The following is a 23,140-nucleotide window of genomic DNA, read 5'->3' as shown; positions in this document are numbered from 1 at the left end:
CGATGTGGGGTCAAGGTGAGGGGGCGCTCCCTTCTATCTCCGCGAATCAGGCCGCGCCCCCTTCACCTACTCCTATTGGCGAGACAAATTGAGATGAACATTTGGTCTGTCAGAGGGGTGACACCTGACAGGCAGCTGCGTGACTGAGGCACGGCGGCAACTACCCAGAATCAGGCATGCTTCACACAAATCACTCGCAACAAACAGAACAACTTGAAACACGATCTCTTTCGCGGCCATTAAAGATCAGCGTCTAGACGTGCTGCATTACACGTGTCAAGCCGTGCCTAAACCCATTGACTGCGTCCCGTTAGCAAAAAAGGGAGGGGAGAAAAGCGTCAGGAAGTGAATACACGAAAATGTGTTGCACCACGATTAGATACTTATTGGGGTTGCAGTTACAAATTGCGTGTCTTGCATTACAAACGATGGCTCGTTTAACTTCAGACCTGGCTGGAGCAAGCAGTACATCGATTATTAAAGGAAACGCCATATACATGAAATGGTGTTGGTTGCTTGAAAGTGAAGTGGTCTTGCTCTCACTTGTAACGCTTTGATATCAGCTTCTCTCCACTTAGCGACTTTTCCTGTGCTATAAAGCATCACACTCTTGCGCTGGAAATGTGAGTATCCATATTGTAAACAATATGTGTACTCATTTGAATGGATGTTAGTCATTCGCCTATATAAGCCTATGTTCATCATATATGAGCTACAGGAGTTTTTGTGACACCGGTTGCGACAGGGGGTGCGTCACTGTGATCTGGAGGAGCATACTTTGGGTGCACCCTTCCTATTGTGCATAACTACTATCTGTCACTGGGCTGCAGAGGACTGACAGTGGCAGAAACACGAGTGTCAATCAATCAATCAGGGGCATTGTAAGCGTGCTACTCACCCGTGAGGGTCTCAAGGTGCTGAGGGTGGGGGGTGGTCTGCAGGTCTATTCAGCCGAAGAGCCAGGTCTTGAGGGTCTTCCTGAAGGTGTTCAGGGAGGGGTAGAGTCTGATGTATGCCGGTAGCTCATTCTAGGTCTTGGCTGCGATGTGAGAGAAGGATCTTCTGCCTGCTCTGGCTCTGTGGGTGCGTGGGGTTTCAGCTAGTGCGAGGTTGGCAGATAGGAGGTTTCTTTTGGGTACGTGTAAGTTTATTCTGTCATTGAGGTTTTTGGGTCCGTTGTTGTGTAGGCATTTGTAGGCGTGAGTGAGCATCTTGAAAGTGACTCTATTCTCCACGGGGGCCAGTGGAGTCTCCGCAGGTGTTGGCTGATGTGTTTGTGCCGAGGGATGCCGAGGACGAGTCTGGCAGCGGTGTTCTGTATTGTCTGGAGTTTGCAGAGTAGGAACTTGTTGATGCCGGCGTAGAGCGCGTTTCCATAGTCCAGTCTGCTGGTGATGAGTGCGTGGAGGACTGTCTTCCTTGACTGAGGGGGATCCATTTGAAGGTCTTTTGAAGGATGCGGAGGGTGTTGAAGCAGCTGGTGGTGACAGCATTGACCTGTCTGTTCATGGTGAGTGATGAATCGAGTATGATCCCAATGTTTTGGCGTGGTCTGAGGTGGTAGGTGGGCATCCGAGGGCGGTGGGTCACCAGGTGTTGTCCCATGCTGAAGGGGTGGTTCCAAGGACGAGGACTTCTGTCTTTTTGGCGTTGAGTTTTAGGCAGCTGTTGGTCATCCAGACTGCCACATCCTGCATTCCTTTCTGGAAGTTGAGTGTGGTGGGGTCTTTGGTGAGGGAGAGGATGAACCGGGTGTCGTCCGCATAGGATACTATGTTGATACCGTGTTGTCGGACGATGGCTGCGAGGGAGGCCATGTTGATATTGAAGAGGGTCAGGCTCAGTGATGACCACTGTGGAACTCCACAGGTGATTTTCATGGGATCGGCGAGGAAGGGTGGTAGTCTGATCCTGTTGAAAAGTGGGTTCGTGGTAGTGGCAAATGTAGGTCTGCCACTGGCAATAAGGCCACTAACACATGATAGGACTCAGCATAGGTCTTAGAAAGTATTCCTTTGCTCAATTCTTGGTAACGTGGCTGCGAGCAGACAGGCTTAACTTCAAACACAGGTATGTAAAGCATTTAAAAAAGCACCATTTCAGTAAATAATTAAGACACAACACAAAATAAAAATCCAACACCAATTTATAAAAATAGGTAATAATCTTATCTTCTAAATGACACCAAAACGAAAATAATCCAGTGTAGGGAACCAGAGATATGAATTTTTAAAGATTAGTCACTTTCTAGTGCTTAGAAACCAACAGTGCCCCTTAAGTCATTTCGTTTTCTCTGTCAGGGACACACCTTCATAAATTGTTCTGAAGAATTTTCACCACTGTAGTGGGCCGCCTTCTTCAGCAAGCGGGGTCCAATTAGAACACCTTCCTGGCGTTCTACTTGCGGGTCCCAAAGTATCCAACACGCAATCCAAGGTTCTGGAATCTCTAAGAGGGTCCTTGAAAGTGTGAAACTTTAATTCCGCAATCCACTTGAACAAAACCCTTACAAAGCCACTAGTACTCCAGGCTTTGAATTCTTTGTGGGGCTGTTCAGGTGAGCTCTGTTAACCTGTAGCTTGCAGGGAGTTTCCACTCTTGAGTCTTTTGGCAGCAAGGTAATCCACAGGGCTGTAGTTTCAGATGGTGCTGTCTCCATAGGTCAGGCCTTAGAGTTCCTTGCACACAGCAAAATCATCAGCAGGGCACATCTTGCTTCATTCAGTTTCAAGCAGCAGATCTGGAGGGTTCTGCCCCTCTCAGATACTTATTCAAAATTCTCTGGGTCAAGCACCAGGTCACTGCTGACCAATGAGAGCAGGGCAACTCCTCATAGTTATGACCATATCCTGTGGAGTGTGGCATTAGTTTGTCCCAGAGTGCATCATCCTTCCAAATCCATAATGGCTGATTTTCCAGCAAGGAGGTAAGAGCTGGCTAAACACACCACCTGGGATATCTCATTTCCATGGACCATCCTCGTACCATCTGCAAATACCTTTCTTAAGCCTAGTCCTGACTCTGGGTCACTACTGTCAAAGTGGACTAAAACCCAGGCCTCCCCTCTTGCCTTTGAAGAGCGTAGTTTACGACGCCACCTCCTGGCCTGGCATTCCTATAGAACAGATCACTGCCCTCCCAGCAGCCTGGCTAATCCACTTAACTCTGACCAATCAGAGCAGACCACTGAAAGGCTGAATTTGGACTTACAAACAAGAAAGTCTCATAACTTATTGTATGTACACTTTAGGAGAAATTAAACAATATAATATCGTTGGATTTACTACGCCCATTCTGGGAAGTCTTTGAATGGTCCGGCTAGTCCTCTCCTATCAATATTTATTATTCAATCACTTCCTACCATGTTAACCTATGGGCCATGGGGTTTGCAATGGGAAAAATGGCTTGCGCCACTTTTGTAGCAGGGCTTATAAAACCATATTTTATAAGTATTTCCCTAATTTCTACCGGACCCCCACCCCCTGTGCAACTAGGGGAGACTTCAGGGGTTCTGAATCTGCAGAAATATTGCAGATCACCCTTACCCAATTCTTCCAGCATCAAAGTCGAATTTGAGCACCTCTTTAAGACAATGTGGGGAGTGAAATGTAAAATTTCACTTTACCCAGGCTTCTAAAAACTCATTTTATAAGGTCGCTCCTTATAGATAACTGACCCCCCCCACCCCTGGGATACCTAGGGGTGACCCTGGGGGTCCCTAATATGCAAAAACATGGTAGGTTTTTAATTTTTAAGGGCCCCTACCCCCAAAGTCAAGTTTGGGCACAATTTAAGGTTTAACAAGCTGTCCTGGCCACCAGTGCAGCTTTTAAACTGACCTCAGGCTTCAGCACTGCACACATGCTGGTGCAGAGAATCTGCTGGCCTCTAAACTGCCATGCCCCAGGATACCGAAGACTTCTAGGTAGTTTCAATCCCCTGCCCTATTACATACTAGGGGCTTAGGTGGTAGGTCATGCCAACTACAGGGGTACCCCACCATACTAAAGTGTACCCTAGTGTATGTTGGGTGTCTTAACTGTGTTCTAATGTGTTCCTTTTGGCTTGGCACTGGCCCTGGGCCTGGTTAAACAGAGCCCAGGGTCAGTCAGAGTCAGTTACCACCAGTTCCAGTCAGCAAAAAGTTGGGGGTGCCCAGGGCACAGGATGACTTTGCAACATAGCCCCCCCCCCCAAAAAAAACAAAAGGTGATGGGTTACTAACCCACACCCTGGTAGTCCTCATCGGCTAAGTGGAAAAAACTAGAAAGTCCATCTGCATTGGCATGGGCAACCCCAGGTCTGTGTTCCACTGTAAAGTCCATTCCCTGTAGAGAAATGGACCACCTTAACAGCTTGGGATTCTCCCCTCTCATCTGTAGGAGCCACCTGAGAGGCCTGTGGTCAGTTTGAACACGAAAGTGAGTCCCAAACAAATATGGTCTCAACTTTTTCAGTGACTACACCACAGCAAAAGCCTCTCTCTCAATGGCACTCCACCTCTGCTCTCTGGGAAGAAGCCTCCTGCTAAAAAAGGCAACTGGCTGGTCAAGGCTCCTTTCATTCAGCTGTGACAAAACTGCACCAACCCCTTGCTCTGAAGCATCAGTCTGAACTACAAATTCTTTTGTGTAGTCAGGGGCCAGTAACACTGGTGCTGAACACATAGCAGCTTTCAGAGTGTCAAAAGCCGTCTGACACTCTGGGGTCCAAATCACCTTTTTGGCCCCTTTTTAAAAGTCAGTTCTGTTAGGGGCCCCACAATGGTCCCATAATTTTGAAACACCTTCTATAGTACCCTGTCTGTCCAAGGAATGCCCTGACCTGAGTCTGTGTAACAGGAGCTGTCCAATCCAAAATAGTTAGGATTTTAGCTTGGAGAGGCTGTACATGGCCCCCACCTAGCAGGTGGCCCAGGTACACCACAGAACTCAGCCCTATTTGCCTGCTGCATGGCCTGAAGCACTTCCCTTAGATGGTTTAAGTGATCCCCCACCCCCCAGGTAGAACTGTATACAGCTATATCATCCAGATAAGCTGCACTGAGCTGTTCCAACCCAGACAAGACCCTGTTCACCAACCTTTGGAAGGTGGCAGGTGCATTCTTTAATCCAAAGGGCATTACCTTGAACTGATAATGTCCCTCTGGTGTGGAGAATGCTGACCTCTCCTTTGCTCCGTCAGTGAGGGCAATCTGCCAGTAACCTGAAGTCAAATCAAAAGTACTCAGGTACTTAGCAGCCCCTAACCTATCAATGAGCTCATCAGCTCTAGGTATAGGGTGAGCGTCTGTCTTTGTGACTGCATTCAAACCTCTGTAGTCCACACAGAACCTTAACTCCTTGGGTCCCCCCTGAGGATCAGATTTAGGTACCAGTACCACTGGACTGGCCCATGGACTCTCAGACGGCTCAATTACCCCCAGCATCTTAGCGAGCTCAGCTTTAATGCTGGCTCTGACATGGTCAGACGACCTGTACATTTTATTTTTGACAGGTCAGCTGTCACCAGTGTCAATGTGGTGCACACACCACTCAGTGATGCCTGGGGTCAGAGAGAACAGGCCAGCAAACTGCTCCAGCACCTGCTTACAGTCTCTGTGCTGCTGGTCTGTCAACTTGGGAGAGAGCACAACTCCCTCCACTGACCCATCTTGCACATTGGTGGAGAGGAGGTCGGGCACAGGCTCAGTTTCCTCCTCCACACCCTCATCAGTGGCCAGTACCATGGTCATGTCTGCCCTGTCATGGTGTGGTTTCAATCTATTTACATGCAGGACCCTGTGAGGGTTCCTGGGGGTGCCAAGGTCAACCACATAGGTAACCTCACCCTTCTTTTCTAAGATTGGATAGGGCCCACTCCACTTGTCATGGAGGGCCCTGGGAGCCACAGGCTCCAACACCCATACCAACTGTCTTGGAGTATACTCAGGCATAGTAGCCTTTTGATCATACCAGTGCTTCATGAGCTCTTGGCTGGCCTCCAGTTTCCTGTTTGCCTTGTACATGTACTCCGCCATTCTAGATCTCAGGCCTAGCACATAATCAAGCACATTGTCCATAGCTTCTTTAAGAGGCTTCTCTAAAGACTCTCTAAACAGGCTCAATGGCCCCCTCACAGGGTGTCCAAACACCAGCTCAAAAGGACTGAAACCGGCCCCTTTCTGTGGCACCTCCCTGTAGGCAAACAGTAAGCATGGGAAGAGAACATCCCATCTCCTCCTGAGTTTCTTTGACAACCCATTTATCATGCCTTTCAGGGTTTTGTTGAATCTCTCAACAAGACCATTTCCTTGTGGGTGATAGGGGGTGGTGAACTTTTAGTTGACACCACACTCATCCCACATAGCAGTCAGATAGCTGGACAGGAAGTTCGTGCCCCTGTCTGACACCACCTCTTTTGGAAAACCCACTCTGGTGAACACACCAAGCAGTGCTCTCGCCACCGCAGGTGCATCAATGGTTCTAAGAGGTATGGCTTCAGGGTATCTAGTAGCATGGTCAACTACCACTAAGATATACCTATTTCCTGATGCAGTAGGTGGGTCCAGGGGACCAACAATGTCCATCCCCACCCTTTCAAAAGGAACCCCAACCACTGGCATTGGTATTAGGGGAGCCTTTGTCTTGCCTCCTGCCTTGCCACTGGCCTTACAGGTGACACAGGAGCTGCAAAACTCCTTTACCTTTTCAGATATATTGGGCCAGTAGAAACGGTTCACCAACCGGTTCCATGTCTTTGTCCGTCCCAAATGTCCTGCCAAGGGGATATCGTGGCTCAAAGTCAGGATGAACTCTCTGTACTTCTGGGGCACCACCAATCTCCTGGTGGTCCCCTCCTTGAGGTTTCTGTCCTCAGTATAAACCAGTCCATCTTCCCAGTAGAGTTTATGAAACCCACTGTCATCCCCTTCCTCTTGCTTAGAAGCAATCCGCCTCAAGCTCTCAAGGGTGGGACAGTCACGCTGTCCCTGGCTGAACTCCTTTCTGGAGGGTCCACCTGCTCCTGTCAGTTCTGCCAAATCTGACAGCGCTGGCAGGGATGGAGTCCCTCCCTCAGAGGCCAAATGCTCCCCATCAGGGTTAGATTCTTCCTGCGCCTCTGGAGTTCCCTGGGCTGGCTCACCAGACCCAGTGCCCTTGTCCTTGGATGCTTGGCCCTTTGTTCCAGGGTCCAAGTGTCCAGCCCCTCCCTTCTGGCTAGTCTGTGAGCTAGTCACAGCACATACGCACTCAGGGAGCTCCAATATTTTCATATGGAGTCCTCTCGCAACCTCTGACCACGCAGAGACTTCAAGATCATTGCCCAGTAAACACTGGACTGGGAACACCCTTGACACAGCTACCTTCACAGGGCCTGTCACACCTCCCCATTCCAAATCCACCACAGCCATGGGATGGAGTTTGGTAGTGCTGTCTGCATATGTCACTTGGTGAAACTCACCAGGTAACAACCTCTCTGGCGGCACCAGTTTATCCAAGACCATAGTTACACTAGCCCCAGTGTCTTTGAAAGCCTCAACCTCAGTCCCGTTCACGTTAGGCCTCTGCCTGTACTTGTCCATGTTTGGAGGTAAGGCAGCAAGAGTGGCAATACTTACCCCACCCAGGGACACTAAAGGTGCTTCCACCACCTGCCTGTTCTGTACACCACCCTCCACCCCTATACTGACACTGGATATCCCTGTGGATGGCCCCTTAGGGGGGAGCTTCTTGGTGCAGACAGCATCTCCCTGCTTATGCCCTGGCTGGTTACAGCCAAAGCACTTACCCACCTTTGAGGGATCAAAGATCCTACCAGACTTTCCCTGAAACCCCCTCCCTTTGAATTTGGGTTGGCTCGGGGCCCCCCTCCTTGTGCAGGTTTTTGTGGGTCTTTAGAGGGCTCCTTAGGATTTTGACCTTCATTTCCCTGGGCTTTCCCCTGGGGAGGGACCTGTCCTCCTTTCTTCTGGTCACCCCCCTGATGCTGAATGGAAACCCGGGTTCTTACCCACTCATCAGCTGATTCCCCCAGCTCTCTGGGGTCTGTCAGCTTAGAGTCCACTAGATACTGGGTTAACTTCTCTTCTGCACAATGAGTCAAAATGTGTTCCTTTAAAAACAAATTATACAATCCCTCATATGTGTCAACTTTGTTACCCACAATCCAGCCTTCCAGTGCCTTTACTGAAACGTCCACAAAGTCTACCCAAGACTTTGAACTAAATTTCTGCGTGCCTCTAAACTTCACCCTGTACTGTTCTGGAGTCAGACCAAATCTCTTGACTAAGCATGCCTTCATCTGCTGGTATGATTCTGCATCCTCTCCCTTCAGGGTCAGGAGCCTATCCCTCCCAGCTACTGGAATCAACTCCCACAGGAGTGCACCCCAATACCTAGAGTGGACCCTACTCATTTTAAGAGCCCTCTCAAAAGCTGCTAGCCACTTGTCAATGTCATCCCCCTCAGTGTACTTGGGTACTATGCCCTTGGGAAGTTTAGGTTCAAATCTACCACCCCTGGACATCTCAGCATCTTCTTCACTTTCGCTGCCCCCATTCCTTTTCTCCTCCCTCTCCCACTTTCTCTTAGCCAATTCGAATTTCTCCTTCTCCAAGGCAATCAACTCTAATTGAGCCTGAAGCTGTCTCTCTGCAAGGGACAGTAGTGGTACCTGAGTAAGGGACCCTTCCCCACTCTCACCACTCCCTTGATTCACCTGGCTAACACTAGTCACAATGGGAAAGGTCTCATCCTCACCCCCCTCTCGGGTGAGGTTGGGGGGGAACATCTTCCCACCCCCTTGGGTTCTCCTCAGCTGCCCTGGCCTAGGCCCTTAGGGACTCAAGTAACCCTGCCTTCCTCATCTTCTTGGCAGCATGCAGCACCCTAAGCCTACACTGTTCCCTAAGATCAGCCATCTTAAACTGGGACAGTTTAACCAGGTCCAGCGCCATGGTTCCCTAGTTTTGGGTCACAAAAAAACTAGGCAAAATGGACTTAGAACAATTTGGAAAAATCAAAACAATGGATTAAAAACAGTTTAGTCCAAATTCCAAAAATCACACTTAAAAGTTTAGTTCTAAGGCAATTTAGAGGATTTTTATAATCTTAAAATATTCACTGAAAGGTGTACTTTTTAAACACAAGTCTTCATCCACACCGCTGAACACCAAATGTTGGAAAGTGGGTTATTGGTAGGGGCAAATGTAGGTCTGCCACTGGCAATAAGGCCACTAACACATGATAGGACTCAGCATAGGTCTTAGCAAAGTATTCCTTTGCTCAACCCTTGGTAACGTGGCTGTGAGCAGACAGGCTGAACTTCAAAGACAGGTATGTAAAGCATTTAAAAAAGCACAATTTCAGTAAATAATTAAGACACAACACAAAATAAAAATCCAACACCGATTTATAAAAATAGGTAATATTTTTATCTTTTAAATGACACCAAAACGAAAATAATCCACTGTAGGGAACCAGAGATATGAATTTTTAAAGATTAGTCACTTACTAGTGCTTAGAAACCAACAGTGCCCCTTAAGTCATTTTGTTTTCTCTGTCAGGGACACACCTTTATAAATTGTTCTGAAGAATTCTCACCACTGTAGTGGGCCGCCTTCTTCAGCAAGCGGGGTCCAGTTAGAACACCTTCCTGGCGTTCTGCTTGCGGGTCCCAAAGTATCGAACACGCAATCCAAGGTTCTGGAATCTGCAAGAGGGTCCTTTAAAGTGTGAAACTTCAATTCCGCAATCCACTTGAACAAAACCCTTACAAATCCACTGGTACTCCAGGCTTTGAATTCTTTGCGGGGCTGTTCAGGTGAGCTCTGTTAACCTGTAGCTTGCAGGGAGTTTCCACTCTTGAGTCTTTTGGCAGCAAGGTAATCCACAGGGCTGTAGTTTCAGATGGTGCTGTCTTCATAGGTCAGGCCTTAGAGTTCCTGGCACACAGCAAAATCATCAGCAGGGCACTTCTTGCTTCATTCAGTTTCAAGCAGCAGATCTGGAGGGCTCTGCCCCTCTCAGATAATTATTCAAAATTCTCTGGGTCAAGCACCCGGTCCCTGCTGACCAATGAGAGCAGGGCAACTCCTCATAGTTATGACCACATCCTGTGGAGTGTGGCATTAGTTTGTCCCAGAGTGCATCATCCTTCCAAATCCATAATGGCTGATTTTCCAGCAAGGAGGTAAGAGCTGGCTAAACACACCCCCTGGGATATCTCATTTCCATGGACCATCCTCGTACCATCTGCAAATACCTTTCCTAAGCCTAGTCCTGAGTCTGGGTCACTACTGTCAAAGTGGACTAAATCCCAGGCCTCCCCTTTTGCCTTTGAAGAGCGTAGTTTACGACGCCACCTCCTGGCCTGGCATTCCTATAGAACAGATCACTACCCTCCCAGCAGCCTGGCTAATCCACTTAACACTGACCAATCAGAGCAGACCACTGAAAGGCTGAATTTGGATTTACAAACAAGAAAGTCTCATAACTTATTGTATGTACACTTTAGGAGAAATTCAACAATATAATATCATTGGATTTACTAAGACCATTCTGGGAAGTCTTTGAATGGTCCGGCTAGTCCTCTCCTTTCAATATTTATTAATCAATCACTTCCTACCATGTTAACCTATGGGCTATGGGGTTTGCAATGGGGAAAATGACTTGCGCCACTTTTGTAGCACCAGGGCTTATAAAACCATATTTTATAAGTATTTCCCTAATTTCTACCGGACCCCCACCCCCTGTGCAACTAGGGGAGACTTCAGGGGTTCTGAATCTTCAGAAATATTGCAGATCATCCTTACCCAATTCTTCCAGCATCAAAGTCGAATTTGAGCACCTCTTTAAGACAATGTGGGGAGTGAAATGTAAAATTTCACTTTACCCAGGCTTCTAAAAACTCATTTTATAAGGGTGCTCCTTATAGATAACTGACCCCCCACCCCTGGGACACCTAGGGGTGACCCTGGGGGTCCCTTATATGCAAAAACATCGTAGGTTTTTAATTTTTAAGGGCTCCTACCCCCAAAGTCGAGTTTGGGCATAATTTGAGGTTTAAAAAGCTGTCCTGGCCACCAATGCAGCTTTTAAACTGACCTCACAGCTTCAGCACTGCACACATGCTGGTGCAGAGAATCTGATGGCCTCTAAACTGCCATGCCCCAGGATACTGGAGACTTCTATGTAGTTTCAATCCCCTGCCTTATTACATACTAGGGGCTTAGGTGGTAGGTCATGCCAACTACAGGGGTACCCCACCATACTAAAGTGTACCCTAGTGTATGTTGGGTGTCTTAACTGTGTTCTAATGTGCCTTTTGGCTTGGCACTGGCCCTGGGCCTGGTTAAACAGAGCCCAGGGTCAGTCAGAGTCAGTTACCACAAGTTCCAGTCAGCAAAAAGTTGGGGGTGCCCAGGGCACAGGATTACTTTGCAGCAAATCCTTTGGCTTCTTCTGGTGAGGAAAGATCGGATCCAGGCCAGGGCTGTTCCTTGTGTGCCGGTGTCCTGTAGTCTGGTGACTAGTGTGCGGTGGGAGACGGTGTAGAATGCCCCTGAAAGGTCGTGTCGGGTGAGGGCTGCAGAGTGGCTTTGGACCAGGAGGATGCAGATGCCGTCTGTGGCTGTGAGTAGGGCGGTCTCGGTGCTGTGTTTGGTTCGGAATCTGGATTGGGACGGGTCTGGGATGGCCTTCTCTTTGATGAATTGTGACAGTTTCCTGTTGACTGTTTTTTCTGCTACTTTGGCTGCGAAGGGGAGGAGCTAGATCAGCCGGTAGTTGTTGAGGTCGGTGGGATCAGCTGTAGGCTTCATGAGCAGGGGCCTGACTTCTGCTTGCTTCCATTCATCTGGGAAGGTGCCTGTTTTGAAGGTGGTGTTGATGGTGCATTGTAGTTTGGGTGCGTTGGTGGGTGCAGCTCTGTGGTAGATGTGAGGAGGGCAGTGGTCGGTGGTGGGCCTCGAGTGGATGCCTTTCATGGTCGAGGCGGTGTCTTTGGTCGTTATCGGTGTCCAGGTGGAGATGGTGGGCTGGCTGGTATGTCTGGGGGGCGGGGGGAGTCTATGGCGTCTGGTGGATGGTCGACGAAGTTGTCGTAGAGGTTTTTGATCTTGAGGTGGAAGTAGGTTCCAAGCTTATCGCAGAGGTCTTTGGACGGGGTGATGTCTGTGGCTTCACTGCATGGGTTGGTGAATTCCTGAATGACACTGAAGAGTTACTTGGAGTTGACGGATATTGTGTTGTGGATGAAGTTCCTCTTGGTGGTTCTGATTTGGTTGTGGTAGTCAGTCATGGTGTCCTTGTAGGTGGTGTAATTCTCGGGTGTCTTGGTGTTTCTCCAGTTTTTCTTCAGGGGATTGCAGGTGCGTGTGGCTTCTTGGAGATCGGTGGGGAACCAGACAGCTTTCCTGGGGTGCTGTTTGTCGGGGTTGCATAGCGGGGCAAGCTCGTCTGAACAGTTGGAGATCCAAGTGTGGAGTTCTCTGGCTGCAACGTCGGTTTTGGATGCCCAGGTGTGGTTGTCTCGGGTGAAGGTGGAGTTGAGCTGCTCATCGGTAACCTTGCGCCAGTTTGTTTGTGGTGGGCGTGGGGCTGGTTTGGGTGCCTTGGGTTCAGTCCATGGCGGTTGCATTGTGTGGCTGGAGTGAATGCTGTTTCCTGCATCGAAGATGGGGTCAAGGGTGTGTCCTGCTCCTTGGGTCATGGTGGTGACAAGTTGTTTAAGTCCGATGTTGGCGAGGTTGTCACTGAGGATGGTGGAGTTGGGGTCGCTGGGGTTGTCGAGGCGGAGGTTCAGGTCTCTGATGAGTATGTAGTTCATTGAGGTGATGGCATGGGGTGCGATGAAGTCGGTGTTGGCGAAGGGTGTCTTGGGGCCACGGGGTTTGTAGACCAGGGTTCCTCGGAGTGCAGAGTTGGGGCTGGTCTGGATCTGGAAGTGCAGATGTTCAGTGGAGGGGAAGGTTTCCCTGGAGGTGATGAGGCTAAGGGTGCTCTTGTGGGCGATGGCGAGGCCCCCTCCCGGGTGGTTGAAGTGGTCCTTCCTCTGGATCTTGTATCCATCCAGGATGGCAGTGTTGATGTCAGGGACGGAGGAGGCATTGGTCCAGGTCTCTGTGAAGAAGGCAATGTTGGGCGAGAGGGAGCTGAGTAGGGTCCAGCTCTCTGCAGCGTGTTTGTGCATGGAACACATGCTGAGGAGGATGCATCTTAGGGTGTTGCTGGTGTTGGCGTTGTTGGAGGCCAGGGTGGTGGTAAGGGTCTGGCGACAGTGGAGGCAGGAGAAATGGCAGTTGGTCAACTTTGGCGAGGCCTGTTGGCAGTCTCTGATTCTTCCTGGGTTCAATTGGTGGAGGGTGGCTGTGCTGTAGCAGTGGTTGAGTCGAGATGCAGGGTTCCTGGCGCTGGTCGCGGTCGGGTCGTGGACGGGTGCAGACAGGCTTGCCTTAGGCGCTCCTTCAGCACGCCAGCAGCGTGCCTGCTGCACACGTCTGCTGTACGTGCAGCGGCCACCATTAAGTCGGGGAGGGGGAGGGAAGAGCAGCTGGGAGGCGGGAATGGGTGAGTACAGGGGGGAGGGGTCGCAGGGGCCGCAGCGATAGGAAGGGGAAGGCAGGAAAAGCTAGAAAAAAGGGGGCACAAAACCAAGTGACAATTACAAAAGGGAAAACAATACAAAGAATACAATTACCAAAATTACAGTTACAACATATGCAGCAATTAGACGCCCAGCTGACCCACTAGGGAGATGGAATCAGGCAGAGATAGGGACGGGCACACACTGGGCCGACATCGGCCTCGAAACCTCCCAGGAGGAGACTCGAGGCTTAAGCTGCGGTGTAGGTGGCACGGAGCTGCTGGGGAGTGAGCAGACCAGAGACCGAGGTCAGAGGTCTTACTTTCGCTCCCCCGCAGCGGCTGCCATTAAGTAGGGGAGGGACGAGCAGCTGGGAGGCATGAACGGGAGAGTACAGGGGGAGGGGCCACAGGGGCAGCAGCTGCGGGAAGGGGGAAACGGGAAACGTGGGAAAAATAGCGGGTACAAAACCAAGTGACAGTTACAAAAGGGAAAAAAATACAATTACCAAAATTACAGTTACAACAATGGAGCAATTAGACGCCCAGTTGGTCCACCAGGGAGATGGAATCAGGCAGAGGCAGGGACAGGCACCCACAGGGCAGACAGCGGCCTCGAAAACTCCCAGGAAGAGACTGGAGGCTCAAGCAGTGGTGTAGGTGGCGCAGAGCTGCTGGGGTGAGAGCAGGCCAGAGACGGAGGTCCAAGGTCTTACTTCAAGTCATGCAAAGATGATATTTTCTCTCTCTACTCCTCAAAGGTGTGAATTCATCTATGTTTAAATGCACCTTCCCAACCGCTCTTATATCTGGAAAAGTCACACCTATACTTAAAAAAAATCTAGACCTGGTTAACCTCCAAAAGTTCAGGACAGTGACTAAACTACCCTTAGGGAGTAAAAGCTGTAAAAATTAGGTATATACAATCCTCACCCCACACATTACTAGAAACAACCTCTTCAACAAGACAATCTTCATATCAAAGCTCAGTACGGAATCCGCCACTCCACATATCAGGAATGACATTCTCAAAATCTTAGATGAAGTCTACCTTTGACTGCTTGTGTTTTAGTGCTGTGTGAATCAAAAGAGTATGCCGTTCCTATAGGAAAGGGTGTGACAAAGAGGAGGTTGGAACTGAACTGAGGAACTGTTTTTCAGGGGATGCATCTTTCTCTTTGCAGTGCTCCCTTTTGACCTTGCCAGATCTCCTCAGGTGTTCAAGAAAGAGATGGCGGTGGTTGAAGCTCACCTGCAGAGGTCAGAGTCCCAGTCTTTTCCTACCTCGGCACTTGACTGTTAAAGGGCAGTTGTCTCCCACCTTCAGATGATGGAAAACTTCCTGCATTTGCTGGGGTTCACTATCTACATGTCGAAGTATCACCTGACTCCCTGTCAGTTACTCCTTTTCATCGGCTGTTCTGGATATAGTACAGTTTCAGGCCTATCATCCTAAGCGGCGAGTCCAGGATATCCAAGCAATGATTCAGTTGTTTCAGCCTCTATCCTGGACTTCTATGAGACTGACTCGGAGGCTGGTGAGTCTCATGGCCTCCTGAATCCTGCTTGTTACTCATGCCTGATGGCATTTGCGAGCTCTGCATTGGGACCAGAAGTCTCAGCATCAGGAGAATCTCTCCGACATGGTCCAGATATTAGAGTGAACTTCAAAAGATCTGCAGTGCTGGCTAATGAACCATGAGCTGACTGTAATGGCAGGCGCATCACTCCTGGACTGGGACACCCACATGGGAAAGGTAGATATCTGTGGTCTCTGGTCTCCGGCAGAGTTCGAGCTCCACATCAGCCTACTGGGGCTCCAAGTGATTCGCTTGGTACTGAAAGCCTTTCTTCCTTAGATCAAGGGAAGACTAGTGCAGGTGTTCACGGACAATACCACCACCATGTGGCATTGCAACAAACAGGGCAGGTGGGGTTGTGGACCCTTTGTCAAGAGGCCCTGCATCTCTGGACATGACTGGAATGTCCGGGATGTCTCTGGTGGTTCAACACCTGGGCGGCTCTCTGAACGCCACAGCGGATGAACTGGGGTGCAGATACCTAGTGGATCCCGAATTATGTCTCCATCTGGAGCTGATGCAAGATCTTTTTCAGCAGTGGGGTGAGCCTTGGTTAGATCAGTTCGCCACTGCCGAGAAATAGCAATGTCAGCAATTTGTGCGGTGGAGTTTACAAGACAACTTTCAACCGGATACACTTTTCGTCTCTAGTGGAGCTCCTTCCTCAGATATACCCAGAGTTCTCATGAACATCAGGAACAACTAGGCTCTGTATTAAGCACGGAGAGTCTGGTATCCTGAACTGTTGAGCATGACCATCGGTCCTCCAGTCAGGCTGACTCTTCAATAGGATTTTCTGTCACAGCAGAAAGGGGAGGGTTCTGCCCCCAAACCTGAGCACTCTCCACCAAAATGCATGGAGATTGAGCGGCAACAATTGGGAGCTTTAGACCTTCCTCCTGAAGTCTGTAATGCTATTCTGGCAGACGGGCATCCCTCCACCAAGTCGGTATGTGTCGGCTTCTAAGACAAGTTTGCATCAAGGTGTGCTTCCCGCAATGTTGAACCCCTTTCTGCACCTTTATCACAAGTTCGTTTTTTTGCATTATCTTTGACCCATCAGGCATCTGCTCTGGGCAGAGTTAAGGGTTACCTTTCTACCATCTTGGCTTTCTTGTGGTTGCCGGAATAACCTTTGCCCCTTAAGTCACCTGTTCTCGCTAGGTTCCTTAAAGGCCTGCAGTATATGTTTTCACCTATGCCCTTCATCGATCTCAACCTGGTCCTTACCTTCCTCATTTGTGCACCATTCAAGTCTTACCAATTGTCCTCTTAGGCTCTTGACAATAAACATCAGCCAAAAGGGTCAATGAACTGCAAGCGCTCTCTGTGCACCCTCCTTACACCACCTTCTATCTGGACAAGCTGATCCTCCGGACAAGTGCCTCCTTCCTTCCGAATGTTATTACTCCATTCCATATGGGTCAGAACATCACTCTGCCTACTTTGTTTCCTCCCCCTCATCCCTCCAAAGAGGAAGAGAGACTCCACGGTCTGGAACCAAAAAGAACATTGTTGTTCTACCTTGACTGCACAAGAGAGTTCCGGGTGGACAATCAACTCTTAGTGGGCTATGTGGAAGTAAAAAAGGGGCAGGCAGTGCAAAAGAGAACCATCTCATGATGGATTATTATGTGTATCAAAATCATTATGCGTTGGCCAATAAGCAGCCTCACCCCCCCCAGGGGATTATGGACTCACTCCACTAGAGCCAAATAAGGCTGTGATCACTGTGTCCATTATAGAAAATGGGGTAACCCAAAACGGTTGTTGGACCTGGGTGATCAATATTATCAACAAAAACAATGGGCCAACCCGTGATAGATTGTCAGCTCAATGAATCATGTACTCACAGTTGATCATTTTCAAGACTAAATGAGGATTAGAGTTAATCTCCTCTTGTAGATTTAATCAAAAATATTCGTTCTATTAAAAAAGCAACCACCTAGCAAAACTGATTTATTACAAAAAGGAGTTTTAATAGATTACTCCAAACACAGCGAGAAATTTCATATATACATTTATACAATATTCAAAGCGAACGGTAGAAGAAAGAGCAACGTGCTTCTACAAGGGTGCCGGAAAGAAGAGAGAAAAAAGTGGTTTGGAGAAAAAGGGTGTAAGCCTCAACAGAAAAGTGACATAGGGTTTTTTTTTTTTGTTAAGTTGAAAAAATGCTGTAAAAGATTCAGCGTGTTATGCAGTAAGGCCACTGATTACGTTATTCCATTTTAAACATTTATACAGTCTTGACTGGCATGTATAATGTTTGAAAAAATAGTGGTCCTGTTTTTTGGAAAAGGGGGCGTCGACGTTTCGACCCGTCTTGGGGTACAGGGGTGACTGGAGACCTCGACCTGCGGGTCTTCCTCAGGACGTGTGTGGCACAGCCTTCGTACCGTGGCTAATCAGCTGTAGGCCTACAATAAATTAAGGTAATCTTTAGGTGGGTTCAAGGAATAATTGTTAAAAGGAGGCACATTAACCTCAAGTGTTTTCTTACCCAATTTGCTTTTTATGGGATGTTCACAGTCCTCCTGCGTCTGGAAGAACGTGAAGAAACTTGGCCACAGTCCCACTCCTACAATTCATAAGGAGCAGTCGATATATTGATTATCGGTTCCTATCTGCATGGATATCATTAAGGTTTGGTTTCTCAAACAGAAGGAGTGTAAAGGCTTACCAATTTAGTGGTCGCGGACCTTCAACATAATTAATCGGGTGATAGTGTCAGATGTAATGAATACGGCTCACATACAGGGCATCGTCCGTTACTGTAAAGAAACACATGGTGGATGTATTTACCACAGTGTCATTCTCTGCTTTGGGTAGTTAACAAGAAATAAAAAGGGGGTGTTCAATACCTTTCAGTGTTCTTGTATGGACATCACTGTTGGGTGTGGATGAATGGGTCTTGGTCCTGGCGCCAGATGATACTACAAGGGCATACAGGAATGGGTGTTACCTAAATCATATGTTTAACTATATTGCACCATGTTAGCCATAACGGATAGCCCGAGGTCTATTATTTACCTTGTCGTATCCTTGGTGTAACGACCCTCACTGGGATATGTTCGCATGAGTGGGCGCTGTCCAAAACGGCAATTCGGGGCGCTGCATTAAAACATAAATGAGGTCGGTATGGTCATGTTAAAGCCTAAGAGGATCCATTTAAAGAAGGGGACTGGCAAGGAGCGGTTTCTTACCGAGTTGTTTGTCTGTTACCGGCGACTCGTCAAGACCGGACCACTCGTAGCGCAATGACGTCACTCGGACGTATTAAGCGTTCGAAGGCGGATTGACATAGAAAAAAGACTAGCTCAAGAGCTTAGCTGACCCATAACACTGGAGTTAAATAGGTCAATACACAGGGAATCGGTCACAAAAATGAAAGAACTAGAATACTGTCAGATCCCTGCTGGATAAATCATCTATTGTTTAGTACTGCCACTTGTTTGCTAATTTCTTCATATTCATTTAACCCACGCTTTATGGTGTCGAATAGGTGTATAAAGCGGCATTCACGGAGGCTCAATACATGGCTGAAGTCTCCTCCTCTGAGATTGGGTGTCACTTTTTCAAGGACACACCATTTTAAACTGTCAGGTGTATGTTCAAATTTTGTGAAGTGCTCCACAAGGGGGGCCCCCTGGGTTTTACATTTAATACGGCTCACGTGTTGTAATATGCGACACTTTACCCTTTGTGTAGTTTGTCCGATATAGACAAATCCGCACGGGCAAGTGATCGCATAAATAACTCCATTTATGCGATCACTTGCCCGTGCGGATTTGTCTATATCGGACAAACTACACAAAGGGTAAAGTGTCGCATATTACAACACGTGAGCCGTATTAAATGTAAAACCCAGGGGGCCCCCCTTGTGGAGCACTTCACAAAATTTGAACATACACCTGACAGTTTAAAATGGTGTGTCCTTGAAAAAGTGACACCCAATCCCAGAGGAGGAGACTTCAGCCATGTATTGAGCCTCCGTGAATGCCGCTTTATACACCTATTCGACACCATAAAGCGTGGGTTAAATGAATATGAAGAAATTAGCAAACAAGTGGCAGTACTAAACAATAGATGATTTATCCAGCAGGGATCTGACAGTATTCTAGTTCTTTCATTTTTGTGACCGATTCCCTGTGTATTGACCTATTTAACTCCAGTGTTATGGGTCAGCTGAGCTCTTGAGCTAGTCTTTTTTCTATGTCAATCCGCCTTCGAACGCTTAATACGTCCGAGTGACGTCATTGCGCTACGAGTGGTCCGGTCTTGACGAGTCGCCGGTAACAGACAAACAACTCGGTAAGAAACCGCTCCTTGCCAGTCCCCTTCTTTAAATGGATCCTCTTAGGCTTTAACATGACCATACCGACCTCATTTATGTTTTAATGCAGCGCCCCGAATTGCCGTTTTGGACAGCGCCCACTCATGCGAACATATCCCAGTGAGGGTCGTTACACCAAGGATACGACAAGGTAAATAATAGACCTCGGGCTATCCGTTATGGCTAACATGGTGCAATATAGTTAAACATATGATTTAGGTAACACCCATTCCTGTATGCCCTTGTAGTATCATCTGGCGCCAGGACCAAGACCCATTCATCCACACCCAACAGTGATGTCCATACAAGAACACTGAAAGGTATTGAACACCCCCTTTTTATTTCTTGTTAACTACCCAAAGCAGAGAATGACACTGTGGTAAATACATCCACCATGTGTTTCTTTACAGTAACGGACGATGCCCTGTATGTGAGCCGTATTCATTACATCTGACACTATCACCCGATTAATTATGTTGAAGGTCCGCGACCACTAAATTGGTAAGCCTTTACACTCCTTCTGTTTGAGAAACCAAACCTTAATGATATCCATGCAGATAGGAACCGATAATCAATATATCGACTGCTCCTTATGAATTGTAGGAGTGGGACTGTGGCCAAGTTTCTTCACGTTCTTCCAGACGCAGGAGGACTGTGAACATCCCATAAAAAGCAAATTGGGTAAGAAAACACTTGAGGTTAATGTGCCTCCTTTTAACAATTATTCCTTGCACCCACCTAAAGATTACCTTAATTTATTGTAGGCCTACAGCTGATTAGCCACGGTACGAAGGCTGTGCCACACACGTCCTGAGGAAGACCCGCAGGTCGAGGTCTCCAGTCACCCCTGTACCCCAAGACGGGTCGAAACGTCGACGCCCCCTTTTCCAAAAAACAGGACCACTATTTTTTCAAACATTATACATGCCAGTCAAGACTGTATAAATGTTTAAAATGGAATAACGTAATCAGTGGCCTTACTGCATAACACGCTGAATCTTTTACAGCATTTATTCAACTTAACAAAAAAAAACCCTATGTCACTTTTCTGTTGAGGCTTACACCCTTTTTCTCCAAACCACTTTTTTCTCTCTTCTTTCCGGCACCCTTGTAGAAGCACGTTGCTCTTTCTTCTACCGTTCGCTTTGAATATTGTATAAATGTATATATGAAATTTCTCGCTGTGTTTGGAGTAATCTATTAAAACTCCTTTTTGTAATAAATCAGTTTTGCTAGGTGGTTGCTTTTTTAATAGAACGAATATTTTTGATTAAATCTACAAGAGGAGATTAACTCTAATCCTCATTTAGTCTTGAAAATGATCAACTGTGAGTACATGATTCATTGAGCTGACAATCTATCACGGGTTGGGCCATTGTTTTTGGTGATCACTGTGTCAGCATGCAGCGTTATGGTCCTGGATATCTGCTAGCAGCAACGTGGGCCTCACTGCACACTTTCACCAAGCACTACTGCTTGGACAGTCGGGTCTGTTGTAATGGGCACTTTGCCCGTTTAGTCCTGCAGGATTTTTTATCTGATTTATTTTGCAGGCCCACCTCTGGGGAGGCATTGCTTGGGTATCTATTATAAGGTAAGGAATCAGGCGCTAGAAGTCTCTATCAGATGAACAAGTTACTTACCTTCGGTAACACTTTATATGGTAGAGATCTAACTGCAGATTCCTTACCGACCCTTCCAACCTCCCATTCTGCGAAATAATTACTGTGTAGGGATCACCATTTTAAGGGCCTTAATTTGTCACACCAGTGGTCAGTGCTCATCATGGCCCTGCGCTAGTGGCATAGAAAATCATGAAAGTAACTGACATCGGCGAGCCGAGGTGGGGCCTTTATAGGTACTGCACAGGTCACGTGGAGCCAACCGAGGCCACCTACTGGCATGCAGGGGTACTGCTAAAAAAAAGTGAAAGTGACCAGCTTTGCAGCAGGATAGACAGTATCTGGCCTCTGAAAATAGTGGGTAGGCGGTGTCTACCCGCATCGACCCTCAACTCAAGTTTTAGTGAATTTTACTATTCCGAATAAAATGTATAGATGGACTATGTGCACACCAATTTAAATGTTTTGCTCTAGTTCACTTGGAAGATACACTCCTAAATACTCAAGCAATGTCTAGGACTGTTCAGAGTGAAGAATGTAAAGTCATTAGGTGTGGCTATAAGATGCACCTGGCATCTCCAGAACAGATCTTTACCCTGGTGCCCATGTTTTTATGTGTTATTTGGTTTGTTTCCATTCACATATATATGCATTTTTAACGTTAATCCTATAATGCATTTTCTTTTAAGGTTCCCTTGGGACAGCTGGTCGGCCCTGTAACCACTCATCGCGTGGCATGGATAGTTGTGAAGTGATGTGCTGTGGAAGAGGGTATGATACGTCGCGGGTCACCAGAATGGCGAAGTGCGAGTGCAAATTTCACTGGTGCTGTGCCGTCCGCTGCAGAGACTGTCTTCAAACAGTAGATGTGCACACTTGTAAAGCACACAAGAGCGCAGACTGGACCCATCCAACCTGACACACCAAGAATGCATGCTACAATGCAGAGATATTGGACACAGTTGCTCATTTTAGAAATTGTCTAGTAAAATGGGCAGGCACTTATATTTTTATAGATTTGGCCTTCAGTTTCTTCGGGCAGAGTTTTTTTAAATGAATATTATTAATATTATTGTGTATGATTACAAATTCTATTGTAAGATTGTATGCACATTGAAATATGTTCTGTTAAAACCACTTGTATAAATAATATATGGATACAAAAGTAAGGAAGGAAAGGATTATTGGTAGGATGCAATATATTTTTGTAAGATGCTGAAGTTGTATGCAGCAGTAGAGCTCAGTTATTGCCACAGCAAGACAAAAAAAGGCTGCCTACTGCACAGTAGGAAGGTGCGTAAGGTGACTCCCGTGCAGACAGACTCTTGAATACTAGGATGTTTTTGCACCCCTTTTTGATCCCTTGCACAAGAACTGTGCTAGTAAAACTCTATTGCCCCTTGCTTGTGCAAATGTTCTCAACAAAAGACTATTAAGATGTAACTACAGGAGTGGGTGAGAGAGGGAAGGACCACATTTTATTGGCAAATGATACTATATTTATTATGACTACTGTGGCCATCTAAAATAGGCTTGCAATAGTTCTGGTGGCATGACTGTAATTTCTATAATTTCCTAACAAATTTACCAAGCCACGTTACATTTTTGATAGAAGCGGACACATAATGGAGGTTATTTTAGAACTAGAGCTGTGCAGAGGGGTTAAAGATCTTTAACCATATCAACAGGCTTGCTCACTTTTTGCCCACAACTACTAAACCAAAAATACCTACCATTCCTTAAAAAACTTGGCAAATAGTGCTTTGAAAGACAAAGCAGTGATGTTTTAAACTTCAGGACAAGTTATCAGATATCTTTAGTGGTTATATTTACCAATGAAGTATTTATTTTACCAAAATTGGCATAACATAAAATTGTACTTCCTAGAGCAGAATCTAGTCATGCAGAAAATAACATTTCCTAGATTTCATAACGGAAAGTCTCAATTCTGTTAAGGACACGGAGGCGAGGATTATGCTTTACTGTCTTCACTTTATTTTAACAGCAGCTTTGTGAAACATTATCAAACTACAAATC

The 23,140-nt window shown here is 47.2% G+C and overlaps 1 protein-coding gene across 1 annotated transcript in view; it reads left to right on the top strand.

Moving 5' to 3' along the window:
• WNT2 (Wnt family member 2) overlaps positions 1 to 22,022 on the top strand; it is a 481,175-nt gene extending 459,153 nt beyond the window's left edge. The window contains exon 4 of the mRNA XM_086938254.1: positions 21,793 to 22,022. Within this exon, the coding sequence (XP_086794380.1) occupies positions 21,793 to 22,022 (230 nt within the window). The remainder of the gene's footprint in view (positions 1 to 21,792) is intronic.
• Positions 22,023 to 23,140: the final 1,118 nt, after the last annotated feature.

This window comes from Lissotriton vulgaris, chromosome 1_1 (assembly GCF_964263255.1).
Source record: "Lissotriton vulgaris chromosome 1_1, aLisVul1.2, whole genome shotgun sequence".
In the NCBI taxonomy this organism is placed as follows: Eukaryota; Metazoa; Chordata; class Amphibia; order Caudata; family Salamandridae; genus Lissotriton; species Lissotriton vulgaris.
The sequence above is the reverse complement of the archived record's forward strand: the minus strand, read 5'-3'. Positions and strand labels throughout refer to the sequence as shown.